Source organism: Lineus longissimus, chromosome 5, assembly GCF_910592395.1.
Source record: "Lineus longissimus chromosome 5, tnLinLong1.2, whole genome shotgun sequence".
Lineage (NCBI taxonomy): Eukaryota > Metazoa > Nemertea > Pilidiophora > Heteronemertea > Lineidae > Lineus > Lineus longissimus.
Window position 1 is genome coordinate 4,236,524 of NC_088312.1, and position 20,512 is coordinate 4,257,035.

The 20,512-nt window shown below is 39.8% G+C and overlaps 2 protein-coding genes across 5 annotated transcripts; one reads left to right on the forward strand and one right to left on the reverse strand.

Moving 5' to 3' along the window:
* The first annotated feature begins 242 nt into the window (after positions 1–242).
* LOC135488365 (monocarboxylate transporter 10-like) lies at positions 243–6,074 on the forward strand. Its single transcript, XM_064772952.1, has 7 exons — positions 243–272; positions 780–1,117; positions 2,195–2,802; positions 3,133–3,499; positions 3,702–3,808; positions 4,006–4,093; positions 4,269–6,074. The coding sequence occupies exons 2-7, from the start codon at positions 853–855 to the stop codon at positions 4,475–4,477; spliced, it is 1,644 nt and encodes a 547-aa protein (XP_064629022.1). The 5' UTR covers positions 243–272; positions 780–852; the 3' UTR covers positions 4,478–6,074.
* Positions 6,075–8,926: 2,852 nt separating this feature from the next.
* LOC135487835 (polycomb protein SCMH1-like) lies at positions 8,927–19,876 on the reverse strand. Of its 4 annotated transcripts, none has more exons than XM_064771934.1 (12): positions 19,847–19,876; positions 18,989–19,086; positions 18,583–18,653; positions 17,287–17,521; positions 16,068–16,162; positions 14,602–14,845; positions 14,077–14,409; positions 13,746–13,946; positions 13,318–13,500; positions 12,747–13,004; positions 12,296–12,429; positions 8,927–12,057 (listed from the first exon to the last, which is right to left on the reverse strand). In XM_064771934.1, exons 2-12 carry the CDS (start codon positions 19,032–19,034, stop codon positions 11,932–11,934), a joined length of 1,926 nt encoding a protein of 641 aa, XP_064628004.1. In that variant the 5' UTR covers positions 19,035–19,086; positions 19,847–19,876; the 3' UTR covers positions 8,927–11,931. The 4 variants fall into 4 exon arrangements, with proteins under 4 accessions (XP_064628004.1, XP_064628003.1, XP_064628005.1 ...); XM_064771933.1 differs by having other exon boundaries at positions 12,747–13,007; XM_064771935.1 differs by lacking the exon at positions 16,068–16,162 and adding an exon at positions 16,529–16,617 and having other exon boundaries at positions 12,747–13,007.
* Between the last annotated feature and the right edge of the window lie 636 nt (positions 19,877–20,512).

The window sequence follows — 20,512 nt, forward strand, 5'->3', positions numbered from 1 at the left end:
GGTGGTCAGTAAAGGACCTATTCCACTCTTGTACCCAGGAAATAAGTCCCTCGCTTAATCACCAATCACTCAATTATTCGAGAGCTGTTTTTATATCTTATTGATTTGGTGTGTTAGGTTCTAGATATTTTACCTCATGAAAGTCTTTTAAATGGCACTTTTTATCGCATAAAGCTGAAAAACGGATCGAGTCGACCATAGTGTGAAACAGATCCGAGGTTGGCAAAGGACACGTGATGAGGCGGAGCTCAGCTGATAGACATGACAGAGTTGTAAGTCGTTGATCTTCTTCACTTTATTATTGGGGTTCTTAATCAGGTATCCGGTAAATTTTGCACCTTGACAGTTGCACAAAACAAAAGTAACTGTCAGCTAATTGTGTTTTGGTTCTTTTTAGTTTTTTTTGTTGGAAAACGACATAATTTGACAATAGAGAAGAGTGCATGACATTTGACAGATTTTTCGTAGGCCTACATTTTTACATGCATTTTTGTACAGTACAGCTGTTCCGTGTCCTCTCCTCATGCAATTGTCACCATCCTGGAATAGACAAAACATGAATCACTTTGGTCACGAAGATATCAGACTTCCTGCAAAATCTCTATATCTGTGTCGAGTATTTCGTCCTGACTGAGCCAGCTCCCAGGCCAGGCCTATTTTATTGTTTGATGTTTGTTTTTGATTGTGACGTTGACTGAACGTAGCGCATAGACAGTATTAAAGTGTGTTTTAAGTGTGTTCTTGTCTAAAGTATCTCTTTCTTCACTCTTTCACTTCAGGCCGATCATGTTGATCTGATGATGTAGAAATCTCTCAAAATCACTCTCCCTTGTAGTGTAAACATAAGCTAGAATGACATTTGGAAAGAAAAAGAAGGAGGAGGCCTCCACAGAAGTGAACGAACCTCTTCAGAAAGGCGTCAAAAAGAAAGAACAGCCCCAACGGAACCCTGGGGACCCCCCAGATGGAGGCTGGGGATGGTTAGTTTGTATTGGCTCCAGTTGGACCAATGGGACGGTGTTTGGGGTGATCAATACCTTTGGTATTCTCTTTGTGGAGATGCTGAAATTGGTGACGAAGGAAGGGGAGGACCATGCAGATGCCAGGTTTAAAACATGTAAGTTAACTACCCACTAGAGGCTTCTCACTAGCCTTACCATTGTTTACATGTATATTTTGAAAGTCATGAAATTGGAGAAACAAACAATTTGTAATTTGAGAAAAAACACACAATTTGTTGTGGGCAATTACATCGCAGTTCAAACAAGAAGATATTTAAGTCAATGATATGTTTCTGAAACTGAACTCCAGTGTGGTTTTTGGGGGTTGACAATTATGACTAAAACATTTTCTGAATATCAACATGCATGACATGACTTAACGCCATGAAATTCAGGGCACTGGAACAACTCGCAGACCTTAGGCCCAACTAAATCATCTGTAATCGACTATTTTCTTGCTAATATAATGTAAATTATCAGTTGGTATTTAAATCCATCAATTGGTGCAACAGTCCCCCTTGACCTGTATATTGAATGACTGAAGAGAGAAGAATGTGTCTTTTGGACTTCTACCTTATCAATTTTAACTTTGCATGCATGGACAATTGACTGGATTGGCAGACAAATTAACTAGGCCAAGCATTCTCATTCTGATTGTATGTAAATATAGGATCAAATTTCTCCTAGTCATAAACTTGATATCAATTAAACGATCTGCATGATTAAACTTACAGTACAATGTAGGACCTCTATATTAAGGACACTCTGCTGTCCTCCAAATTGAATAGGGAGAGCTAAGATTCTGTTTTGAATCAAAACATTGTGATATGTACCTATCACCACTTGCCAACACTACCACATGTACTTTGGGCCAAGTAAGCTAAAGTACTTTAGATCTCATGGCCACTTCGTGATAAAGGTCTACCTGAAGACTGACTCCTGTGCACTAATGCAGAACCGCCAGGTGAATTGGTTCATGACCCAGTTACATCTAACCTCAGCAATCAACAGCGGCTGTTTACATTGAGTCTTGTGGATGGGGCCCTGTAGTAATGCCTGACTGTCTCTCACCAGGGGAAAGCAGGCCCTTGTCCTACTCCGGGACTGAATAAAGTCTTGGGACTGAAGTTGGTCAAAGGTCAACCTGATAATGATACTGATAGAACATAAAAAAAGACTTATTATTTCTTCAGCCTGGGTTGGTTCTGTCACAGTGGGATGTATCTTCTTCCTGGCACCAGTCAGCAGTATCCTCGTCGACCGCTTCGGCATCAGAAAAACAGCATTTTCCGGTGCAGTGATCGCATTCATTGGGATGCTTAGCAGCTCATTCGTCCAAGAAATAGAACTCCTTTATCTAACCTATGGGGTTCTCCTGGGTGCTGGATGTTCATTAGTCTACACGCCCTCTTTGATCATCCTGGGGCACTATTTCCAAAGACGTTTAGGCCTTGTGAATGGTCTGGTGACATTAGGTAGCGCCATCTTCACGATTGCATTGCCATTCGTCATTAAATTTTTACTCCAAAGCTTAGGACTGAGTAACACGTTACGAGCTCTTAGTAGCTTGCAGTTTATAATGATATTACTGACACTCACTTGGAAACCAATTCTTGGAACACATCATGACGAACTAGATCATATCTTGTCGACCGAAAGTTTGAGAGTTGCTGTGACTGGCTGTTGCACGTGGACAGGGAAGTTTCTGAACGTCAGTATTTGGAAGAATCGATCCTACGTCATCTGGGTGACCTCTGTGGCTTTAGCTTTATTTGGATATTTTGTACCGTTTGTGCATTTGGTGAGTATTCTCTCTGACTTTAAAAGGTTGAGGACCCCATCTTGATGGTTGGACATGTTGGATTAGACTGAAAATTAATTTGCCATCTTTTTCCTGTTATCACGGATCTCCTGTGTTATAATTCAAATTTCAACAAATATTAAAGATGATGAAGATGATGATGGGGAAATTTGTCTTGTCAGGTTGAATGCCAAAGAAAGGGATGAATTTATTCTCAATGAGAGAAAAAAATCATATAAAATTTCAAAATTATGACAAATTATGAATTCAATCAGGAATGAGTAATGAGTCGTTAGTTTGAGTAATTGATAATCATTTCACACTTTTCAGGTTGAATACTGCAAAGAGAAGGGTCTCGGTGAAAATGCGGAAGTGTTCATTATATGTATCGGAGGTGTGTCAGGAATATCTCGTCTAATCTCTGGAAAGCTGGCAGACGTCAAAGGCATGAACCGAGTCCGTTTACAACAAGTGGCATTTGTCATCATGGGAATTACAACAAGTTGTATACCCCTTGCTTCCAAGTTTTGGCATTTGGTTGTGATCACGAGTATCATGGGTATATGTGATGGGATATTTGTGTGCCTGCTTGGTCCGATTGCCTTTGACATTGTTGGTCCAAAGGGTGCATCGCAGGCCGTGGGATTTCTCCTTGGGATACTCTCTGTTCCAATGACTGCAGGCCCACCAATTGCTGGTAAGTATGAATTAAGTTCCGTTCCTAAAGTACCACTACTTTTCTAGGTGGTAAATTGTCCACGAAAAACTATTCAGGATTGGGTAAAATGTCACCAAGAAATTGTCAGAGATTTTTATTCTGTGGTCCAAGACATTAAGAGCCTCTGCTGTTGAAACGAATTGTCATGTTATCATCTCTCTATTATTACCATTTTTTCTAGGTATTCTTCGAGATCATTTGGGGACCTACAGCATACCATTCTATGCAGCGGGGGTGCCTCCTATTATCGGTGCACTGGTAATGTTTGCCATACCAGCTGTTGTACAGGTTAGTATAATGTTATATTGATTTGATACCTGATTCTGACATGTTTTACAATTGTGAGCTGAAAGTTCAGCATTATGAAAAGGTTTTTGAATGGGACCACAAACTTCTGAAAAGTAATGGCCAGGTGCCCCCTCCTTCTTTGATGCTTCGATCTGCCCACCCATAACCTAAAGCCTTTTTGCTTTATCTTGTTTTAGCACTACCCACACGTGACAGAAGCGGAGGAGCATCAGATCATGTCATTGGAAAATCTGAACATTGATTCCCCCACCGTCATTGCCGCTCGTAAGTATACATAGCAACAAGAATTAGTAAAGACTAGACTTTTTAAATTTTTGAAACAAAATGAGAAAACGCGGAGAATTTCATTGCAAATTGAGACATGCTTCCATTCCAGCATTCCAGAGCGGATCTCTGAAGACTTCCTGAAAGCTAAATGTATCCCTCTTTTTCATTTCAGCATATTTTGGGAGTCAGATATGGACAAAGACGGAGTCAGTAAACGTGAATGTTCCGATTCATAAATCCGCCCCTGAACTGTTTGTGAATGGAACCGCACCGGGACAGCGCCATAGAGTCGTCAGTCTGAGCTTGACGCCTACAGTCATCACGGATGGTGAAAATCGTGACCTAGTCGAGAACGGGAATGATGATGAATCTGCAATTTGAGTGGATTTGCTTCAAAAGTCTTTATAAGGGGACCATCAGAGTTGACTCTTACTTTGCACTATCAGCCTCATGGGTACCCTTTGTTGTCTCTTATCAATAATGACATTGAAAATTTCACCAAAGTTAAAGCAATATTTCCTAAAATGAACCTCTTTCTTCCAATAGGTGTGTGTTTCTTCCATATAAGACCGCCCAAGAAAAATCATGTGTAAGGTGGTTGTCTTGGGGGCATTTTGTGGAAGTATTTGGTGCTTCAAGTTAAACACACCCTTGACCTTAGTCATTTTTGTGAGGCTTTATAGTTTATAGTTAGATTTTTAATAGATTCTATCATTTGAGTGTCCACTGTATGATTGACAATGTACCTGGTCCTGGGTACCATCATAATATTTTTCTTGAAGACGGCAAACTTGCAAATAAATACTTGTTGGTTAATATTATCTTCATTTTCCTCATTACTCATTGTTTGTATTAGTTTAGTGAAATACTAAAAATTGTTGGGTTTCTGTTTTGGATTGGTTGTCTGAGAGTTATCTGTCTTCAAATGCTGGATCTGAAAATCTTGTACATAATATAGAAAATGGGGGCAACTTCAGATTTCAGTCTTCTTGAATTATAGAGGACAATGGAATCTCCAGTGTCCTTATTTTTGTATGTCCAGTGTTTTGGATAGTTGGTCTATGTAAGTTCGCAGATATTTTGCTATTAAACTAGGGAAGAAATTTAGAAATGTTGATTTTATAAATTGTGAATGAGCCCTCAGAAATAATCAATGAATATCTAACAGAATTTTCTATAATGTTATTTTAAATGAAATGTTTGTTGTCATGATATAATGTTAAAGTGTTATAACCTGTGTTCATGAAATTAGTACGAAACTGGCAATATTTTATAGTTCTATTTTACCATGTTTATTTTTAGTACATTTGTAAATGCCCAGTCCATTGGGTATCCAACCAGTGACCCAAATTGACGACCTTAAGAAAGTATTGGTGCTGTGTTTGTCTTTCAATGTCACAATATCATTTGAAAATCGTTTTAATTTGTTCGTATCTTTCATAGGAAGATGAACCTAGCATTCTATTCTTCAACTACATGTACTTATTCTGTAATGTGCTCTTCCTTCTTTTTATGCCAACATTTAAACACTGGTCCACTTAGAATTTGATAATAGAAAGTCTCTATCTAGAGGGAGTGGATGGGTGGCACATGGGAAAGTCTTTTCCTCTGACTCTCTAGGCATTGGGGACCATTTACAAGTTCAGGTAATCTTATTTTGAGATTGACTCTGTAATTTAGAAAAAATTGAGTGCTAGTTAATATTTTAATAACTAAATATGATATAAATAACTTTAATTTTTACATCAGAAAGCATGTGACCTTATAACAAGCCTTTAGACATATTCTAAGGAACAGGTCAAATTGTAAGAAGCTGACCCTCATGGTGTTGTGACTGTCTCCCTTGATTAAGGTGAAGTTTTACTTAATTGTAGATACCAAAAGATCTTGTACTCCCAGCGTGTGATCAATCATCTATCTGACTATCATGTTCAATATGTACTGGCACGTGCACATGTAGTTTGAATAAAGATTCATTTTGCCCTATAAATGTTTGTTGCCTTATCGTGATCTTGGTCATTGCATGCCACAAATGTGTGCCCGATTCGCAATTGGCCGATTCTTCACACTGGATAATAATATCATTTGACCTTTAAGTGATGTGTGCTTACATGTCCCTCAGAGAGGAAAAGACTACACAAAAGGCTAGTTCATTTTGAGGTAAACCAATCCAACATGACAACCTGACTCATAAATCATCCAAAAAGTCCCTGAATGGGAGATGAAGACCACACGAAATAACTCAAAGATTGTGACCAGAGGACATCCATGTAATTCTCTTATCTAAACTCTTCTATTTCTTTCATGGAAAATAATGATTGGTGCTAGACAAATGTCTCCAGAGACTTCGTCGGAGTCTGTCCTCACGACGATGTCACTCTGAGAAATGTCTCCTTTTTGGAGAAAAATGCTGGGGCGAATGTCTCCGAAAGAGGATCACAACTTTTGGAGGAGACTGTCTTAATATCAGTGGCAACCTGACTGTCTTCCTGTCCAGGATACGCAGGATCGATCTTTTCACCTTTTTGAGAATGCTGTCTTCATATCAGTTAGCCATTAATCCATCAATCTGAGAAGGTTCTTGTCTTTGGAGAGTCTGGAAGAAATATCCGAGGAGTATCTACTCTTTTGAGTGGATCAGTCTTCATATATATCTCAGGAGAATTCGCGCGCCCTTCGGAAGAGATTGTCTTCATGTCCAATCCGTCTTGGATGTCCCTCTGTCTGAGGAGGATCACACATTTGAAGAAGATTGTCCAATCTCGCCCCTTGATGCAAATATTGCCGCTGATGAATATATCTGAGGTGAATTCCACCTTTGGAGGAAACTGTCTTCACATCTGTTTCGGACAATGAGGAGTCCCTCGCCTTTTGGAGAAGGCTGTCTTCATATCCGTCCCAGGCAATGTTTAACGAGCATCTTGCGTTTTGGAGAAGCTTTTCCTCATTTCTGTCTGAGGAGGATCACACATATGGAAAAGACTGTCCAATCTCGCCCCTTGATACAAATATTGCCGCTGATGAAGATCTGAAAACCTTTCAAAAATATCGATTTCTGACCCGTCAGAGATGAATATATCTGAGGTGGATTCCACCTTTTGGAGGAAACTGTCTTCACATCTGTTTCGGACAATGAGGAGCCCTCGGCTTTTTGAGAGGGCTGTCTTCATATCCGTCCCAGGCAATGTTTAACGCATCTTGCATCTTGCCTTTTGGAGAAGCTTTTCCTCATTTCTGTCTCAGACAAGGTCTTAAGGAGCATCTTGCCTTTTGAAGAAAACTGACCTCGTATCTGTCTCTGTCAATGTCTTTTAAAGGAGCATCTTGCCTTTTGAAGACGGCTTTCCTCATATCTGTCTCGGACAACGTCTTAAGGAGCTTCTTGCATTTTGAAGATAACTGACCTCATATCTGGTTCGGACAATGGGTGATATGAATAAAGACTAGCAAATGTTTTTGTCATAATTTTGTACTGAAAGGCCAAGTGTATAAGCTTAACTGTACATGGAGTTTTAGATTTGCTAGTCTTTATTCATATCACCCAATGTCTTTTAAAGGAGCATCTTGCCTTTTGAAGACAGCTTTCCTTATATCTGTCTCGGACAAAGTCTTTTAGAGGAGCATCTTGCCTTTTAAAGAAGGCTTTCCTCTTATCTGCCTCGGACAATGGTTCAAGGAGACAAATAATGCCCCGACAGGAATCTCAAAACGTTTCAAAGGATACATGTACCTGTCTTCAAAGTGGCCTTTGAAGTGGATCACACCATCTGGAGGAAATAGTCTTCAGATATGTCTGGGACAACGTCTATATGTATGTACTTGGCGGGACAGAACTCCTCTTGTGACGTTTCTCTCTCAATGCCTTCATATCTGACCCACCTGGGACAAGGGTCCCTCTGAGGAGGACATCACACATTCGGAAGATACAGTATCTTTATATCTCGCCTTTTAAGAGAAGGCCGTTCATGGCTGGCCGTCCAAGGCTAAGGATGATCTTAAAATTCTTTTGAAAATGCTGTCTTCAGTTCAGTTAGAGATGAATATCTAAGGACAATCTCGCCTTCTGGAGAAGTCTGTCCAGGACGAAGGTCTCTGCTGAGGATATCACTTTTTGAATGAGAATCTCTTCATATCTGTATGGGAAATATCTCTTCATATCTGTATATGGGACATGGCTCTGACCTTGTATGTATCATCCTGAGGAAATCAGGGGTTCTTGAGGAGAATCTCAAAACCCTTTGGAAAATACTGTCTTCAAAGATCACTCATAGATGAATGTCTTTGAGTTGGATCACCCCTTTTGGAGGAGACTGTCTTCATCTGTCTGGGACAAATGTCTTTAATTGAAGGTGGATTTTTTCACATCAGTCTCAGACAGTGCATATTAAAGGAGAATCTCACCCTTTGGAGAAGGACTGTTTTCATGTGTGTGCCTTGGACAGAGCTGTCTTAGGAGGTTCCACCTTTTGAATGAGACGCTGGTTTTCAAGTCCATTCTTTTTGGAGGAGACAGTCTTTCTACAAGTATTTGCTCCATCCGGGACATAACACATTCGGATGTTGTCACCACATCCGTCAGGGACAAATGTCTCAGATCAGAGGAGAATCTTGTCTCTTGAGAGAGGACTGAGGAGGATACCAAAACTCTTTACTAAGACCAATTCTGTCTTCAAGTCAGTCAGATATGAATGTCTTGGAGGGGGATCCCATCTTGGAGGAGACTGTCCGCAAATTTGTCTCGGACAAATCTCACATCACTTTGAAAATGAGTAGGGTCAGATAGGGCCATAGAGAGAAAAAAGATAACTCAACATATATCATTATATGAGATCACTTTGTTGGTTTAGTGTACATTTATCTAACAGAACTAAAGAATGTACAGTAGTGAACATGATTGGTAATAAAATGTAACTTTGAAATGCTGTGCTTATCCTAAATTATCATGATTGTAGCTACATTGAAAAAAACCTATCATGATTGCAGAGTGTGTGAACTATGAACGCATTGTAAACCATGTACACAGTCTAATTTGGAACTAGGATTATTCATTTGGGACTAAATTTTTCCACAGGGACTTTTAAAGTAGGACAAGAGACATGGACAAAATTTACATTTTCAAACTTCCCACCCCCATTACCAGCCTGTGTGCCTGCTTTCGTCAATACAACTGAAAAGGCCATATTACAACAAGATGTTTTCAAACAGTATTATTCAGGACTTACGGACAGCCCCCCTACGGTGGCTTGGAACAGATACAGTAAGTACAAATGTAACAGAATAAAAACAGAATAGGAAACAGAAAACAGTACACTGTTTTTGGGTTCATTTCATAGTAACAAAGATCTTAGGAAGTGAAACCTGGTCATAAAGAAAACCAAACAACTGTTAAAGAGGCCAGCTCTAAAGGAAAACACAGGGATAACTCACTCAATTTACAATACACTGGTCGGCCCGGCAAACAGTTTTCACTGTTAGCCGATACGGTTACCTCCACGCCATTCACTTCCTGGGACCAATCTTGGATTGCACAATGACTTGACTATACTATGTATATGTAGGGGGAAGGGGGGGGGCCAAAACGTGTGATTACTGAGTATTCTCCCTTCACATGCACGTAAAGACTTTGCATGTACATGTGGTGCTGTACAATATCAACAGAATGTTTTTGAAATGAAATGAATGAAATTGATGACCACCAAGTGTGAACTGTACCACTGTATCAAAGTATGTACATGCCACTTCAAACTGGCTAATTGCACACATTAACATACAATAATTATTGTAAACCACAGGACTCCCAAAAACTGTACACAGCACTTTACATACATGGTACTTTAAGAGGCCACAGACATACATATGTGACTTGCCTGAAAATTATGTGAATTGCTCAAGTGAGGGGCATAGTACCTCAGAACAAATCTGCCACAAATGGCCCTCAAACTAAACATGACGACTTCACTCCATATTTACAACCCAGAACCCTGCTCATACCTGCCTTAACATGCTTAACTCATGTACCGGTAACATGCACATATGACAATACATTTCAGAGGACATGTACATGCACAAAGTATATACTCTCGACAGACATGAATAACATTTATATACTTATATGTACAACTTGCAAAAAATTACAAAAAAATATGTCGAACCTTGCTTATGTGACTCTCAGACTGACACCAACTTGGTGTCATACAAGTACATGCTTCTGTACATATCCCCAGAACCAAATAAAATGTGTTCCTTGAAATTCCAATTAACTGGTGATCTGCACACTCAGGTTTCATGGCTGTAATAAACCCCTTCTCAAAAATAGAAAACAAGCATTCTTTTTCTGGAAAGTGCTACTCACTTTGAGCTGTCAGAGAAGTACCCCAGTGAACATTGTTCGAATTGCTAGCTCAGCTCATGTGAACAGGGTGACCCTCTCCAACAGCCTAGTTTCTTCCTACCTCTAAACTGAAGTATCAACTGTCATCAGATTTATATTTTTGAGAAGGAAGTCTTTGAAAGCAACAATTAAAATGATTGCTTACCCTCTTAACTATAAAATAGCACCAAAATTGGCAAATTTCACCAAATATTTCATGCGGTGTAGGCTTAAGCAATGTTTGAAAAGAAAATAACCTTATTTCAACAATGTTCTGGAGGAAACAAGTGTCAAAATGACGGTGTCCATCATTGTTGCATTCCATGCGAAGTCCTCAGCATATCAGTCGGCTGCAGTATTCACTTACAGCCTGCCACAACATCTCTCCAAATATATCACATTATTGTGGAAAAAAGGTTCTAAAACATCCCAAAAGTGTAGCAACAGTCGAATGATAAGCACAACATAGAGATGTAGAGACTTTGGTAGAAAGGAATGAAACTATGTGCACTATGTTCAAAATTTTTAGTTTTCATCAATCCTTGATAATGAATTGTATGAGAAAACTGAGAAGTAAACAGCACAATTTCCACAACACAAGATATTAAAACATTAAATGGTGAAGGTTTTTACTTCTCTCTCAAATCTCAGCGCACACAAAAATCAGCCCACATAAAAACTATAAAAATTGCCTGGCATGCACTGTATCCTCCAAAATACAAAACACACACAAAACCTGCCCATTTTATGGGAAAACATACATTGACATGTAACCAACGAAGTGTCGGTCTACTAGTTTAACAGGTGCACAAGAACAAACAGAGACATCTACAGTAGTTACTGTAAAAAGTAATCGATAGTAATTGATATTCAATTGTGCCCTAGCGACAAATAAACCCTGTGTAAGCTTTTAGATTTCTTGCTTATTCATGAAATACAAACATTATCGAAAAGTAGTTACTGATTTTGAAAGTCGTCTTTGATGAAAATGGTTTGAAATGTCACCAAGTATTTTTTCGACATCTCAAGACTAAGAAACTGATGCATACGTACATCGTTTTTCGTCTGAAGGGCACAATTGTTAACAGCATTCAACTGCTAATAGTGTTTCAACTGCAAGCAGTATTCAACCGTCAAAGGAATGTTTACACGTACGTAGCTTTGCAGAGACCCAAGAGTGTCATATTCAAGAGAGTGCTTTCCAACTCCCTAATGCCCAGTAAATACGTCCCGTGTGCTGTACCGACAACCATGCAGCTCAATACATCAACAGCACCCACTAAAATCAAGTATCTTTCAAAGATCCGATTAGGAAAGTCTGTACCATTGAAATCTGACTGGATTCCAAAGAAGGGGAGACACAACATACACATGTATCTGGAATAACCTTTCCTTTTAGCAGTCAGCTTTAAAATAATATATAAAATTCAATATGTACATCCACTCTCATAATATTGCTCCAAACTTAGAACTTTCTGGCTTTCAGCTTCTCAATTATGTGGCAGAATTTGAGGGCAGGTCCAAGCTTTAGTCCCATGTACTTCATCATCATATCACTCTTTAGTAAAAGTAAGGCCTTTCCGTCAATCTCCTGGAAAAGGGAAAGCGGCAGATGAAACGATGTTTATAAGATTGGAGGATAAGTTCATAAAAACAACTTAACTAAGGTAAGAGGACATAGACATAAATAAGTCTGCAGGGAACCAAGGGGCATGTGAGAGCTACAGCTCAAGTCCTCATATCTGCACGACTGAGAAGTCTTTCATTCACAGGACTGAGAAGATGATGCAGTTGTCGAATGCAAAACACATGCACAATTCAACACTTACGTGTTTCTTGAATAGATCCAAGTGTGCAGATAATCCCGGGTCGGTTTCCGTTACGTGGCGTATCACTTCATCAATGGTCCAATCTCCTGGATCATCAGGCAGTTTTGGTCGAAGATCTAAAGTTGTGGAACTTGCTGTCAAGATGAAAACAGTATTTAAGCCTTTTTGCAAGAAGATGGCTCTCAACCATTTTACTACTGCTGATCAATGGAGTGGTACAACAAATGACACTTCTTCAGCATCGCAGAACCACTCAGCGCCACATACACTTTTTGACTTTTGACTTGATATATCTGAACAAGTTCTATCAAATGTATACAGTAGAACTTCTCTATCAAGGACACCTTCGGGAATGACGACAAGTGCAGTTGTCAGTAGAGATATGTCCTGAATACACAGGTCAACTTCAAGAAGACACATCAAGTGAATTTACGACCAAAATCATTCTCACCTTCAGCTTCAAATGCAGATGACCTTCTTGGCGTCTTCGGTACCCTATATACCCTTGAATGAGCGTCGCCAACGGATTCTGTTGACCATCGCCGCTTCCCACCCGCCGATGATGGTGACATCTGTGAGTGACTCTGTGAACTATTGTGTGGTGAATGCATTGGTGTGTGTGGCGTGTGCGGAGTGTGGGGTGTGTGTGGTGTGGAGACTGTATGACTGGGGCCGGGATGTGAACGCAACTCGGCCAAAGGAACATCGTCTTCTGAAACACAGGAAACAACTGTAGATTAGAATAAAATAGAGAGGCCAAATAAAGTTCCAAACAAAAAACAGCTTCAAAACAGTGATTTATTGACATTGTTAGTCTCTGGGAAGAGAAGTTATTGTTCCAGAATCTTCTTGGGGAGAAAAGGTGTTGAGAAAGCAACACTCATTGGGCTCTTTATAGATCAGCAATACTGGATAATTGCTATAAAATCTCCAGTGACTCAAAGTGCTATTGCATCAAGTATATAAGTAACAACGTATCCTTGAAGCATTTGACATAAAAGTTAAAAGACAGGAATACATACCATCTTTGGGAGCACCAATCTTCAGTGTTAACTTGGGAATATGAGACTCGGCAGATATGGGTTGACTAGAAAACAGATTTTCACTGCATATTGCCTCAAGGAATTCCTCCAAATAGTTCCAGAATACTGAGACTTTATCAATGTGCGGGAGGTGCCGAGTGTGGGTCTTGCCACCATATGTCACTGAAAAGTTCAAATGAATTTGCTTAAACCTTAATATTCTAAAACCAAATTTGATAACTTATGCATGACTCTAAAAATAGTTCATATTGTACAGGCATTTGGACAACTGGTGATATGACATGAAGTTTATTTGTTCCATGGTGGCGCGGAGTGACTCCTGCATTCAAAACCACGCCAATCATCACAACAGCAATACATAGTGCAACATACTCTCAAAAAGACCAAACATACAAAAAATATCTCACCAGCAACATGAGTCCTACTTGAGCCATCGGTCACTCGGTGGAATACTGTTTTATCTTGAACAGCAGCATCTATACAGGCCTGGATGACCTGTCTCAATACTCGCATTATAGGCCCCGGACCAAACTGGCACGGCAGAAACTCAACCTTCCGCGCGTTCAGGTACGCATGACATGCGCAGTGGGAATTGGTATGCACACAAACTGAAAATAAAATAAAACTGGTTTAACACAAGAGAACAAAGTTTGACATAGTCTAGGACGGGCTTCTCATGTACCTAAACCCACTCACTCAAAATACATGCACTATTCCGCAGCTTGTCCAGATACCTACCTGTATTACTTGCATGTGGTGGTGTGGTGGAAGTGACGTCTGGTTCAGATACTTCCACATAACCCCCTGGTGGGCTCCCTCGAGCCCCTGGTGGACTTCCTCGAGCCCCTGGCGGACTCCCTCGGGCCCCTGGCGGACTCCCTCGGGCCCCTGACGGACTCCCTCGAACCCCTGGCGGACTTCCCCGGGCTTTGTCTACTGGGGCTGGCGACCCTGTCAGTACTGTCATTTGGCTGGGACTTGTATGACTTGGGGAACTGGCTGTGTGTGAGGGGACATTCAACGTCAGACCAGGATTCTTCAGGAGTTTGTTCACTTTGTACTGAGGTAGGCCTGGAAAAAACATGACAACGTAATTGGCACTTTGCTATGGTATAACACCAGATCGGTTGAAAACAAAATTTAAACAGGACTCAGTCTCAGATTAGGACTATTGGCAGGAGAAGCCTGTCAGCTTGCAAGTTTTTCAACTCAGATCACATTCTACGGAGTTGACTCAATGCCAACATTTCTCTCCAAACTTACCTTTCTGTCCAGGAGGCTGTAACGGGTGACCGTTCCTCGCACACCACCCGACCGGAAAAATATCCCGACTGTCGAAACGACACCAGTAATCGAACGCTCCTCGCCAACCGTCAAACGTCACATGGATTTGATCTTTGTTGATTTCACCAACAGTTGCCGGGCATATGAGATGAGGATTCTTGCGATCCACCGCTTCAAGTTTTAAACCCTCACTGAATACGTTTTTCTTTGGTGTGGGAGGTTCCTGAAAGAAGATATGAATATTTCAGAATCTTCCAAAACATGTGGAAGAAAAGATATGATAATCTTAGGTAATCATTGTTCATAGATCAAGGATCCTAAGGCGAAAAACTGTTCATCGTTGATCATCTAAACACTCACAACCTTGAGATTGCAGTGCCTTCCACCTGTACACTCTCACATGAGGTGCTGCTGAATTTAAGGTGGGAATTTAGGACTTGTCTGGGACAAGATAATGGATTATACACGCCCAGGCAACTTGTTTGGAAACATTCACAATCATCACAGGAGCAGGCTGAATTGAGTTTAAAGCGTCAGTCTACACAAATGGGTCAATAGAAAAGATTTTTTGGCTACTATCATAAGCAACCTGAGTTAAAGGTTCCCCCCTTTCTGATATGAAGACAAAATATGATGTCCAGAAACGTGAGCTACACCAAGAAGGGTTTACAAGAAATAATTTCAGGAAAATGTAACATTTGACAATAAAGTTTTAAAAAGAATCACTGAAAGAGAAAATGCTAAGAACCCATGCAGATAAGTATGAGGCACCAATGCTTTAAATAAGTTTGAACAAATCTTATTAGTCTATTCATTGGTCCAAATTTTACCACCAGTGTACCAGGAAGGCATGCTATACTTTTAAGCCTGCTTTGCCATATCTAACCATTGTTAGGAGTAAGAAGCACCTGCCTACAATTCATGCATATACACCAAACATGTAGTAATTTGCTTGGGAAATCCCCTCCTGGAGACTTGTTTGTTAAAGGACCAAATATTACATATTAGATATTATTACCAGTTGTTGGCAGCCCAGTGACCTTCTCATTCTAGAGCAGTAGTATCCACCATCAAATTGTACATAAATTGGAAAAATTCAAAATCTGAATTATCAGGGTATTACTATTACGATTTTAGTTTAGCCATTTTAATCCCAACATGCTGTGTTGAGGCGAGGAACGCCATCATGATGTCACGGAGTCATTTTTCATTACCCCGCTACAATGACAACACAGGCAATAACGTTAGCCTCCTAAAGTCCAGCCGAAGAACTAAAAAAAACGACAAAGACTAAATTTACCACATTCACACCAGACAGAAATGAGTTGTTGGAGCTAATCTATCAAAGGGTAGTTTCACTATGAAAATAAATGACGCCAAATGACAGATGAAAACAAAAGCCGGGATGGTATTCACAAAAATAGAAATTGCCATGCCTGGCTTACCTTCCGAAAACAAGTTTCTTGTGCAATACATGTATTTGCTCCGTTTAGCGTTCGTTGCAAAAACACCGGCCAGGAGGACGGGTTCAATTTGAATCCTATGCAAGTGCATAAAGAGACAACAGGTGGTATTAAAACATGACCCAAAATATGGTACAGACCTTTGCATGAATTGCATCCAATACCTTTGCTCAAAACCCTTTCTTCTGAAACAGAAGGTGAAATTAACAACAATGCCCACTTTGCAGAGCCAAGGACCAATAGCATCTTACTTTTCAAAATATTATTCAACATATTTATAATGGTCATCACATGATTATCTTTAAAATTAATAAAAAAACATAAAAATGATATGAGAAAAAGAGCAAAATTTTGGATTTTTTTTTGACTGTGCAAATGGTCCCTGGAGATGAAAAGTGGACACTGAATGGAACGATTTTTTCAGACATTTTCTCTAAACTTACAATCATGTACAGATCTTCTGTTGCTAAGAGAGCTCCACTTAGTGTCTTAACCAAAAATGAGGGCCAGGAGGAGGCATTCTTACTAAAGCCTGAAATATGAAACTGACTATAATTTGAAGGCAAACATTAAAACAAACAGTATCTCAAAACTGTCTTAAAGGCTTAAACTATTTCAAGGAGCATTCTTATTGCAACAATTTTTGCCTCTGGCAAAGTTGCTACCTTCTACCTTCTTGTCATGTGACGAGGAAGAACAAAAGACTGAGTCAATTTTTGTTGTGATGTTGAAAACAAAGGGAGAGGGGGTCATCCAGTCGATGGATAGATGGCTTTGACTCAGTGGCAATCACCTGCGTTACTCAGCAGATTAGTCAATCAATGAAGGGCAAATGATTACTGACCAAGCTCTTAACTGCTACATCATTTGAATCCTGGACACTTTATCATTCAATTAAGAGACAATGGAATGAATCACTTTCACTATGAATAATCATCAAGGTTTAACACCAACAAAGATGAGAAGAAACAAGGAAGCTATCCATCTACCCAGTACTGAAAAGGTACTGTAATGCCCATCAAATACATTGTTTGATTTCGTATATACATGTATCAATGGTTTTGTTTTCGGCAGTTCTTCTCAAATGCACAGAAATAGCAGTTTCAATTCTATTTTAAATACCAAATTGACAACTAAGTCAGTTTTATTTGTGCACGATATTTAGGAAATAACGACAATCCCCATTCCTAACAATACCTACCCAATGGAGGCTGAAGAAGACCGCCCTTTTTCTCACACTGGCCAATTGGATGCAAGTCATTGGAATCGACCAATCGCCAAAAATCATTTTTATTATCGCTTCCATCGAGTCGTAATCTAAGCCGTGGGCCCAGAATGCCAACAACGGTAGCAATGCACGTTGACGTCAAGTTTCTTGGGTCATGTGCTTCTAGTTTCATCCCCAGCTTGAACTTGTTGACCACTGGGGTTGCGGACTGAAAATTGAATGAGAATTCAGGTCAAAATATTAAATTCTATTTTACATACACTTTGCTAATGATGATGTGACACTATGGTACCAAAAGAGAGAAAAATGATAAAGGAAATCAGTCAACATATCTCACTGTAGGTTTCAATGTCTTCCAACTTAAAAGTGGTATAATTTTTTAAAGCAAGTTTGGTTAGGGGAAGTGCCTCAGGATAGTCCCTTTTGTACTGCTACTAATGCCGTGGTCACACTGGGGTTTTAACACGAATTGAATTCGAATTAAAACGTTGATACGTATTGGGGCGTCACACTCAATTCGGTTCATACCGATCTCAATCCGCTTTAACCAACACGGTTCTTAAACCGAATTGAATGCGAATCAGCTAATCCGAATCAACGAAACCGTATTGAAATTTCAAGTGTGACGCGCTTGATACGAATTAAGGTTTTCGATCGCACTGCGCATGCGCCCGGTGCATGGAAAGTATGTTGCCGCCGGTTCGTTGGTCAAAGGTACGCTGGTCAGCAACATGAGTTTTCCCCGGTTTTGGCCTCGTTTTCGAGGGCGAGGCCGGGATTCTCCGCATTTAGCGACGGTGGTGTTGACTCGCTGAGGACACTCCTCTTTGACCCGAACTTTGGCAATAGGCATGGCCGGGAGATGGAAATGGTCAAGCACCTTACGCGATTTTAACTTGTTAATAATGACTGTGTGATACTGTGATATTATATACTTATATGTTTTGTACTTGTAAATTTTATTCTCCCATATGGGAGGTTAATAAATAATAATAATAATAATAATAGATGGCGCGTCGTTAGTATGCATTGAGTGTGGCGCGTTTAAAACCGATTTGAATGCGTATTCAGGCCAGTGTGACGCGACCGTTCTGAAACTGGATTAACCAATTCGTATTCCGGAGAGCGCTCTACGGAATTCGGTTTCAATTCGCATCCAGTGTGAACACACCATAAGATTTGATAGGGATGCTATATCACTAAGTCTAAGAATACTTTCATGTCTGTAATCTTCCAAAAAAACTCATCACAAAAAAGTCTTTTCATTACCTGTTTGAAGCATTCCTGTGGTGCTGGTTTTGCATTATTATCCTTCAGGTATTCATCCCAGGAAAAGTTCCCTGCAAGTGCAAAGAAAAGTGAGTATGAGTATGAGTAAAATGCCAGGTGATGTTAAGAAAATACGTAAGGTGATGTTATACAAAGTTACTAACTTCAGTAAAGGTAAAAACAAATTTGATAGAAAATGCCCATTGCCAATTGATAACAAGAACTGATAAAGTTCTTGATAACACTACAGTGGAATCTTTCACTTTGCTATCTGGCCAATTTGTATGGTTTTCAAATTATACAATTCAAGTGTCTTACTCTAAAGTGTCTAATATTCCTTCTCGACAGATTTAAGTGCAGGCGCTACAAATTTCGAAACATAATCAAGTATTTCATAATCACTTACCCCAAAATTCTATCTGATAATTCGATCCCCTTGAATTATTCGACATTTTGTTTCAGACACCCAGGGCAAGGAACTGCCTAGCCATCGAGGATCATTCACTGAAAACAAAGATCCACATTGCTACGTTTATAACAGAAAACCTGAGTCATGAGATTTTGCAATTTTGCCTCAATGATGATGACGATGATTCATCAAAGTTATCCAAGCTTCAATCATTGATTATTGATGTTTTGCTTAAATTATTGATCATTGATGTTTCGATAAAAACATGAGAGGTACTGGGGAAATAAGCTCAAAACTTGTCGGCAAAAACTCTATTTTAAAGCACAGACCTGCCCATAGTACATGTATGATGTACTGTCTACGACCACTTGGTGATGTGTTGAATGAGAAATTCTTCAGATAGATATGTTTTGGAGAATGACAAGTCAACTATAGACAGTGTAGTCTGTATATCGCTAGTATCCGATTGATAAAAAATTTAAAAGCATGACCAGATGTCGGTCTCAACTCAAGTCTCAAGTCTCTGTGACTGCCGCCTGTGCCAATCGCCCAATGGCAATGGCAATTATGAGTGAACCCGACGGCAACGCCAATAAATTGAATGCAAACTGATATAAGGATACAGTGTTTCATGTACATGAATACACGCCATGCATGGAATTTGACACATGCGCAAATTTCACCCCATTGAATCAAGCCAGATTAAACAGCCTCAAACTAGTCTTTTTAGATAAAGCTTGACATATTACTGAAGAACAACTTCTGTTATATCGAAATATGTAATTTCACATCAATTTCTTTGATTCTTCGGGAAGGAAAACATTGAAATAAGTCTGCAAAATTCCCCTTTTTTACCAAAAATGCCAGCGCCATGTTTACGATAAGCTAATCTCGCGAGATCTGAGTCAGCGAATTGCGGTTGTTTCGCTCCCTAACCTTTTCACCCCGCCCAGTCGTTTCACTCCAAATCGAAGTCGTTTCGCTCCATTTGACTTTTGTTGGGAATTGAGAAAGTACCCCGGCCCGGTCCCGGGAAAGTGCAAGTGGCAAAGTAGAGCTTTGTTGTCAAATCTGCAAAGAAGAATGGTTTGGTCATCTATGTGATATTTGGTAGGCCACTTGTCTTCCATTCTTTATCATTCGTCGGCATTGAGAGTGTGATCATCCTGACTAGTCCACGTTTTATCATCGCTTGAAAACGTCCGACTACTGTGTGGCTGAAAGACTACTGTTATACATCGACAACACAGTTCAGTATAGATTGTCGGACAATCTGGCACTTGATTCGACTGTGTGCACTCGCACTGTGTCTGTGTGTAAAACATATTTTTCTACATACAAATATACAATGACAAACGTTCTATAATCCAGACATGACAGGTGTCTGACAGTATAGACTGACAGCCATAAGGCACCTATTCCATAGAGGTATACGGAATACTACACTATACGTGAACAATGGCTTCACAAAGGGTGCATGACCATGAAACTATTGTTCGCGTATAGTATAGTATAGGGTAT